We start from the raw sequence: 9,307 nt of genomic DNA on the forward strand, positions 1-9,307 counted from the left end.
CTCTTACAGCTCAAAAGACTACAAATAGGAAACAATCTGAGGCTTTTAGCTAATTTATTTATTTAAGAATTATATATTCCATAGTTTTAGATACTGTATCTTTTAATTCTAACTTGTAATTGATACGAATATGTTAATGGCTTTGCCGTATTAATACATCTGAATCTGAATGCAAATAGGAAACAAGAACACTGGGCCAAGGGGATTGCTGCAGATATTTAAGGGATGCAAAAATTGTGTTTTCATTTCAGACTCCGAAATGTCTTCCAGTGGTGTCATTTTGTTATAGCATCTATGCATTTTCATTTGGAATAATATCCTCCCACCCTCACTTAACCATGTTGCAAGCTAGGGCTTCTGGCTCTGTTTGCAGTGCTGCAGCTGACCAGCTAGGCAGCCAACACGTAGGTGGAAGAATTGCTCTTCACCTGGTATACCTCAAGGGGTCTGGATGAAATTCAACAGCAGTCCCAGCCAGCCAGGCAGAAGAGGGGGAAACACCAGCATTTGTCCGTTCAGATTTTCCCATTCATTTTCATCACTCAGATGGATAAATCAAAGCAGGTTTTCATTTGTTTACAGACATATGCAGACCCCAACCTTTTATCTTCAGCATGTGAATGGCAGATTGGGTTTAAGTGCTATAGACCAATGATGTTGTGTTATGAATAATGTTGTAATAATGAGCATCATGCTCTGTGCCAGTTAAGTCATTTAGTTCTCACCTCTCCCTATGGCTTCCAACATGATACAAATTGGTCTAACACAGGTTTGAAAGCAGAACTAGATAAATGTCTGTCCCTGACTGCTGGCAAAAATTTGGTCCTACTATAGTGTCAACTGTCCTAGGAATTCCATTCTCAAATTCACCTAATGGGATTCAGGACAGGGTAATGGATAAGGATTTGAAAAGAGCAGGGCTTAAATAATTTGTGCTTCTTCACTATAGAGGAGATACATTTGTGGGATTTTGGTCCAGCACCTGAAATGTTGATTATGTAGATCAAATACATATAATAAAAAGGCAATTCACTAGATTTTAGCCCTTTCAGCTAGAACAGGGGTCCTCAACCTTTTTGGGTCTACGAGCATATTTGGAATTCTGACACGGCATGGTGGGCACAGCAACAAAATGGCTGCCACAGGAGGCGGAGCCAGCCACAAAATGATTGCCACAGCTTAACTTCAGTAACACTGTGTAGATCTTTGTGCTGTGATGGCAGCTGCTGCCAAAATCGTTCTTCACCTGGTATACCTTGGGGTATATTTTTAAAAAATTGCATGGCCAATCAGAAGCCTTGCTGAGCAAAAGCCCTACCTGGCCCCAGCCACTTTCTAAAAACACTTGGTGGGCACCGGAGGTGTCAGCAGGCACGATGACACTGATAGGTGCCACGCTCGGGACCCTTGAGAAAGTTCATTTGCAAGAGAGAATAAAACTGGAATAGAGACAAGGAATAGGGAATAAAACTGCTGATACCATACTGCCCTTGTACAAATCTATGGTGAGACCACACTTGGAATACTGTGTATCGTTCTGGTCACCACACCTAAAAAAGGATGTTACAGAGCTTGAGAAAGTGCAGAAAAGAGCAACCAAAATGTTTAGGGGACTAGAGCAACTGTCCTATGGGGAGCGGTTAAGACGCTTAGGGCTGTTTAGCTTGGAAAGAAGGCGGCTGAGGGGAGACATGACAGAGGTCTATAAAATTATGCATGGTTTGGAGAGAGTGGACAGGGAGAAGTTTTTCTCCCTCTCCCATAATACTAGAACACGGGGTCATCTGCTAAAACTGGAGGGCGAGAGATTCAAAACAGATAAAAGGAAGTATTTTTTCACACAACGCAGTTAAATGGTGGAACTCCCTGCCCCAGGATGTGGTGATGGCTGCCAGCTTGGAGGGCTTTAAGAAGGGAGTGGACATATTCATGGAGGAGAGAGGTATTCATGGCTGTTAGTTAGAATGGATACTAGTTGTGCTGCATACCTATTCTCTCTAGTATCAGAGGAGCATGCCTATTACCTTGGGTGCGGTGGAACACAGGCAGGATGGTGCTGCTGCAGTCGTCTTGTTTGTGGCTTCCTAGAGGTACCTGGTTGGCTACTGTGTGAACAGACTGCTGGACTTGATGGGCCTTTCTTATGTTCACATGGCACTTATATAATGCAGATCTTATGGCTCTGGCAACTAGCCAAGTGCTATTTTCGATGCATATTTATGGGCGACTGTTCTGTAAATTGTAACTGTCGTCTTGTTTGTAGCTTCCTAGAGGCACCTGGTTGGCCACCATGTGAACAGGCTGCTGGACTTGATGGGCCTTGGTCTGATCCAGTAGGGCCTCTCTTATGTTCTTAAGTTTACCCTTGTTTTCATTAAAACCTCATTTGCCTTTGATGATAGAAGGCATTAATACATTCACAAACTACTGAGAGAGAAAACAAAGTAGGATTGTACCACAGCTTGTGTGTTTGATGTTCCAAATATGCCTTTAGAACATGTCAAAGAAAACAGTCTGCTTCCTCGCAGTCTCAGAAAGCAACATGAGCACAATTGAGATATTCGCCTAAACTCTGTTCTGCTGTGGAAAAAGTATTTGACTGTTTCATAAATAAGTCACTACTTATAGAAAACCCTTTCTCAAAGCAAATTATAACAAAAAATAAACTGCAAAATAAATAATTATATAGCAATAAAAAGACAGATTTGGTTCCAAAATATGAATTGAATCCTATGAAAATGTTTTGAAAACATTCAGCTCTGCAGTCAAATAACGTAATACTCAGAACTGCTACACAGCCATACTGCTCATCTGCATCAAGCTTTTCCTTGTTCCATGTGATAATTTGTCAAAGTAAGTGCAAATTGTTTCTTGAGTGTTCTCAGTTACCATTGAAATCATCTGCACATGTATATAGATTGTACATAGCTAGGTCCCTGACTGGCAACTACTATAGCAGCAAGACATACAAGAAGGAGTACATGGAGACTTGATACAAAGGAGAAATCGGGTTTCTGGGCAACCCATGGAATCCTAGGAATATCTATACAAGGGACAAAGAGGGAGCTTAGTAAACACATTTTTCAGAGACAAGACCCCAAACCAAAGAACAGAAAGGCCAAGTCTTCAGTGTAGTATGGCTTTTGATTTTGTTTCTTACTGCAGCGACAAATTGCCCAGTGAACTGCTTTTGAAACTTGTGGTAGCTTAAAACCCAATTTGAGATGTGGGACAGGTGTTCAAACTGAACAGAAAAGTCAGAACTCTTCCTGATCACAAGCAAATTCTCAAATTATGGCCACCACTAATAATTTAGGTCCTACTAGCACTGCTGCATTCTATTATACCTTTACACATGACTACTGCAAATTGCAGCAGTAGCTTTAAAGATATGTGAAATCATATTTTCCTCAGTAGTTTCTCTTTGTTTTCAAGTAGCACTTCTCTTTAATGTTATCCATCTTGTGTAGCACATCTGATGATACACTGTATAGGTAATTCATGCTGTCCTGAATTCTCGCTCTATGCATGTCTTGAGCACTGCCTACATCATGTGTACCAATTATGTAAGTAAGGTTGAAGAATGTAAAGAGACTTCCATGAAACAGCCAATGATACCTACTGTTCCACAGGCAACTCAGTTATCTGTTTGAAAAAAATGGGGATTCTAGCTGTGAGTGTTAATAGTTACCAGATTCTGTGCTTAAAAACTAAATATTCCAGTGTTATTATGATCAGGTTGTTACCACACTTGGAAGAAAATTCCACTAATCTTCTAAGTGAACTGTGAACAAATAAGTTTAGGTGTTAACCCCCCTTTCCCCCACCATTCCTGCATTAATAAATAGAAAGAAGCAAATGCCTAATAATACCAAGTGACCCATGTAAACAATATTTGAAACAAGCAAAAAAACCCCCATAACTTAGAATGCTGCAACATCTAGTCAATTGTATACCCAACCACAAGAGATGTTATCTAGATTTTATTGAAGCAAGCCTGCGAAACTGTACATCTATACATTTCTATTGGAAAATGGCCCCACAGTTCTACCCTTTATCCATCTTTAGCCATGTTGTCATGTTCTTTCACATCTCAGATGCAATATTCACAGCTCCTTTTCATTTTGAACATAGACGTTTAAATATTTAGCACCACACTGCTGGAAGGGGATTTTCACTGGATATCATCATCATCAAACATATCTTCAAAACCTAACAAAAATAAGAAAGCCAATTAACATGACTGCAAAAATCCATCTTTGTAATTCTGAATAAAATCTATATTCTGAAGAGTTTAACAATAATTTGAAGCTTATGGGGGGGAAAATGACTTACAGAAGCTAATTAACAATCATTATAAGACCTTCAGTTGAAAATATTTGATAATCATGCAATGAAAAGTACTTGGTTAACATCTAAAAATGTGGCTGAACAAGTTTAAGTCTGTAACTCAAATTAAATTCTGAAATTCCCTCCTCTTTAGCAATCCAGCCTAAGTTTCTGAAGGATGGATTTGGGATCGGCCTTGATGTTGACTACAAGGGGTTGCTAGTCCTGTTGAATATTTGCTTCCGTGGCAACAGCATCCCACAGTTCATTCTTGGTTGAGAGTTTATTTGATCCAACAAGAGTATGTACTGCATCAACTTAAACCATATCTGTGGGAACATATCCTAGCACTGGCTGTTTTTCAACTCTGATCCTTCAAGTAAATAAGAGGGTTATTTCAAGTAAAGTCACTTGGATTAGAACAGAAAAGGAATCCTGAACGTACACATTTAGATGTATTCAAGGGATAAATATCATGATATACAGCTCTCTAAAATATTTTTTCATAATATATTTCATATAATATCTCTAGGATGGTTCTTTTTCACAAGCATTTGTGACAAATATTCATTAAATGCTCATGCAGTTGCCTCAACTCAAGGTATAAGTCATTCTGGTCCTGGGTTTCGGTGTTACTACTGTAAAATATTTATTAAAAACAAATACAAGCAAGGCTTTAAAATATGTGACAACCTAGATAGTGCTAGCAGTTTTTCTAAACTTCTGCCAGGCCTACAATTGAGGACAGCCGCCTATATTTGCTCATATTATCTATACCATCTATTGGCCTCTCCCCTCCTTTTCCCCTTAGTGAGAACAACAAAAAACAAAGGGTTGCCACCTGTCCCTACAGCTTTTAGACTTGTGCACCATCATGTTAGGTTTTTAGAATTTGATTGATGGCTTTATTATGGATTTTACTGTATATTTATATTGTATGTTGTTGTATTTTTAAAATGATGTTATCTGCCCTGAGCCAGCTTGCTGGGGAGGGCGGGTTATAAGTCTAATAAATAAATAAATAAATAAAAATCTGAGAATTAAAAACAGGCTGGTTATTGGTGTAAGCTCTGTATTAATGCTGAAAAATCCATTTTAAAAAGGTGTGCACATGGCTGAAAAACAGAAGAACTGAGCCTTGTAGAAAACTGTATGAAAGGCGTATTGGTTTTACAATCTGACAGAAGTGATAATTATTCATTGTTCTTTTAGAGTTAATTTCTTAAAAAAATATAATTTCTTACAGAAGCCCTCACCTCACAAATTCAGAGTCAGAGGTTCAGGTGCCCCATAACTTCCCAGAGGTGGAAAAATTACCACCCATTATTTGAGCTCAGACCAGCTCTTTCCCTCCTGTAAATTCTCTGTGTAATCCAGAAGACAAGCACACAGAAGCAGCATGAACTTCTTCCATCTGCGCCAAAGCTCAGCGCAATAGAGGGAACTGCCCTTCTTATTTCTGTGTAACAGTGTGTTGTGTGTGGGAGTATCAGGGCACGTTGAGCTTTGGAGCAAGCAGAAGTGTCTACTTGTTTAAAACTCTGTATAATGGAAGGGAGTTTCTCCAAGTTCTCTGAACTTCACCCAATTTGGTTTGCTCAGCAAAACACCTAGGAAGCACTACTCTAACAGATTAGTGCAACACATCATCACATGCCCTACACATCAGAGATGTTTCTGCGTGTTAACAGCTCCACATAGGGATATTGGCATGTAGAATACAGAGTAGCTTACCAAATATACCCCAACAAATCACATCTTAACTGTAACTGGTGTTCATCTAGGTCTTCGTGCAGACACACATTGTGTGTCTGCATGAAACAGTAGATAAACATACAGAGATAATTATCAGTTCTCGATCAAATGGGAACTCACCCCAAGACAGGTTTTTGCTTTTAATGATTAATTTGAAGCATTTGCCAGCACCAGTATCTATACATTTCTATCCCACTCTCCCTCCAAGGAACTCATGGTGGCATACGTGGTTCTTCTCTGACCCTTTACATTATCTCTTCACTACAAACCTGCGAAGTAGTTTAGGCTAAAAAATAGTGCTTGGCCAAAGTAAACTTCATTGGCTGAATGGGTATTTGAACCTGGGTCTATCCAGTCCTAGTCCATGCCAGACTGGCTAACAATGGAAATCCATGTAAGATCTACTAGGGAATGGGTAAAATAATAGGCCTGATTTAAAACTCAAATGTATCTAATACTTACTGTTAAAGAAGTCTGCGTGCACTGCCTTTTCATTGGCTGCTAAATCCATCAACAGACCTGTACTTCCTCCTGCCTGAGAAATAATAATTTATCATCCATAACAATAAAACATTATTAGTATGTACATATTAATCTTGGTTTTGTATCCATCGATCAGTAATTTTTAGATACCTCACTAAACCATTTCTCCTGTTTTTTGACAGCTGACTGTCAACAATGACAAGTTCATTCAATGTTGTGCTCCATTTTTTGCCATAGTTAAATGAAACAAACAACTAGGGAAGAATAATGCCAGAATTCCCTAACAGACATCAGAGGGTGAACTATGAGGAAGACCTCTGAAGTAACAGTGGCAGAAAAAGCACCAAAAGGATAGTAACACAAAAGATCTGAAATTCTTCATTATACCTTTAGAAATTTCTTGGTGAAGCATTCATGCAGATTTACTTTCTTATAACATTAGCAGAAGATGGAGATTATTTTTTGTGAAGTGTGTGAGCATCCTCAATCCCTTAAACAGCCAACTATGAAGTGAACATTCAGCCATATACATCCATACCATCTGTGGAGGATCATGCACCATAAACCAAGTAGACCACAAACAGCTTGTCACAGTAAGTCTGTTACTCTTCAAGATACCTTAAGACACCCCTGTGCTTGCTGCAACAGACTGACCCAGATACCCCACTGGAACATCCTTTGATTCTTTCCCACCCATATGGTCACATGAAGTTGCCTTATACTGAATCAGGTCCATCAAAGTCAGTACTGTCTACTCAGACAGGCAACAGCTCTGCAGGGTCTCAGGCAGAGGTCTTTCACATCACCTATCCGCCTAGTCCCTTTAACTGGAGATACCAGGGAATGAACCTGGGACCTTCTGCACGCCGAGCAGATGCTCTACCACTTAGCCACGGTTCCCTCTTTAAGCTCCTTGGGGGCACAGAGCAGCATATAGGTTTGTAAAAGTCTCCCTGTGCACTACCAAAGCCGAAACTTTTAGTCGCTCGAACTGCAACCCCTAAGCAGAGTTACACCCTTCTAAGGGCGAAAACGCACGGTCGCTTTATCCTCCTTTAATCCCTGTTTCAGCCAGGATTCAGTCAGGATCGAATGCATGCGTTTCACCTAATGTGCATTCGATCCTGGCTAAAACAGGGGCCATTTAGTCATGGAAGGTTTTGCCTTGGATTTGCCACTCTATAGATGCACATTTCCCCCCATCCGAATTCTCAAAACTCTGCCTGGGGGCTTATTGTTGAGTTTTGAGAATATGGATGGGGAAAAAGTGCATCTCAAGAGTGGCAAATCCAAGGCAAAACCTTCCATGAATAAATGGCCAGGGATTAAAGGAGGATAAAGCGACCATGCGTTTTCGCCCAAAAAGTCTTAATAGGGCATAAGTCTACTTCGAATGGTACCGACCCCCAGGGCAGCTCTTAGAAAGGCCCCCTCCTCCTCCACCAGATGGGCTGCTGGCCGCGGGGTGGGCGAGCCTATTCTCCTACCCCGCCCTAGAGCCCCAACAAAAAGGGCGGCACGAGCACGCCTCTCCCCCCTGGGGCGGCCGCCGCCTCACCTCGTCGAGGTCCACGTAAGGCCCCGCGCCCTCGGGAAACATCTCGTCCACCGCGGGCTTCATCGCGGACGTCGCGCTTCTCTCCCTTCCACTCACATCCGGTCGGAACGGGGACTGACTTCCGGCCAGAAGCTCCGCGGCTGCTCTAGGCGCTGGGGGAACCGTCTCGTCTATGGTGCCCCTCCGAGGCTTCTGTAGCTGCGAAAGCTTAATCCGCGGGAAAAGCTTCCTCGCAATGCATCACGGGGGCTAGGGGGGGGGTTTGGCTTTCTAGTAAACGCAGTGGGATTTACTCTTGCTCGGGATCAGATGGTGCTGCCAACTCTCTTCATGCCCTGTATGGGAGGAGGTTTTGCCGTGTAGTGAATCATTTCTAAACTGAAAGGTTCAAACAAAGCTTCCTGGAAACCTCCAGACTAACAAAGACTACAGTCCACAGTAGCCATGCGGATTAGCTTTGGATTTCACACATTAACAGATCATTTCAGGATACAATGGTTCCATATTAACAGACCACACCCTTATTAGCACATTATCTTGATACTTACAGGACAATGGTTAGCACGTTACCTTTGATACTTTTTGCAGGACAATGACTCAGCTCAAACCCAACCCCTTTCTGACTATATATTACTCTTCCTACACACTTGACACCGAGAGACACTGTCCTTCAGTGTGAAGTGCCTGTGTTATAATATTAATTCCGAATTAATATAACACAGTAGGAGGTTGATAGTTCAAAGCAGTTGTTTATTAGGCCTAGCATACATACCGGGTGAAACCGCCCAAAACGCGCAGGACAGTCCTTCACACAGAACAAAGGATTACAACAACTTTTATAACCTTGGATTAGGGATGTTACAATTACGTCAATTCACTGCACACTGGCTGTCCGATTCATTTTAATTAGCATAGCGTGTACACATTGGCCAAAGCTGTTTCTTGGCAAGCACCAGGTCTTGTGACCACATTGCTAAGACATTGCTTTTCTCTACAGGTGCACGGCTGTGCCTGGCACAGAGAGCCTGATTTTACTGATTTTACTCATGGCTCCTGGGTGCCACCTTCCCAAAGCCCTCATGAGTGTGTGCACATGAATGCATAGTGTTTCAAACCAGCTCTTATACTTTAGGCCTAGCATTTCCATAAAAGCAAGTACGCAGACTGAACACAAAAGCATAC

The 9,307-nt window shown here is 41.4% G+C and overlaps 1 protein-coding gene across 1 annotated transcript; it reads right to left on the reverse strand.

Annotated features, from left to right (window-relative positions):
* Positions 1 to 3,949: 3,949 nt before the first annotated feature.
* Positions 3,950 to 8,188, reverse strand: COPS9 (COP9 signalosome subunit 9). Its single transcript, XM_056850254.1, has 3 exons — positions 8,126 to 8,188; positions 6,547 to 6,619; positions 3,950 to 4,212 (listed from the first exon to the last, which is right to left on the reverse strand). Exons 1-3 carry the CDS (start codon positions 8,186 to 8,188, stop codon positions 4,175 to 4,177), a joined length of 174 nt encoding a protein of 57 aa, XP_056706232.1. The 3' UTR covers positions 3,950 to 4,174.
* Positions 8,189 to 9,307: the final 1,119 nt, after the last annotated feature.

This window comes from Euleptes europaea, chromosome 5 (assembly GCF_029931775.1).
Source record: "Euleptes europaea isolate rEulEur1 chromosome 5, rEulEur1.hap1, whole genome shotgun sequence".
In the NCBI taxonomy this organism is placed as follows: domain Eukaryota; kingdom Metazoa; phylum Chordata; class Lepidosauria; order Squamata; family Sphaerodactylidae; genus Euleptes; species Euleptes europaea.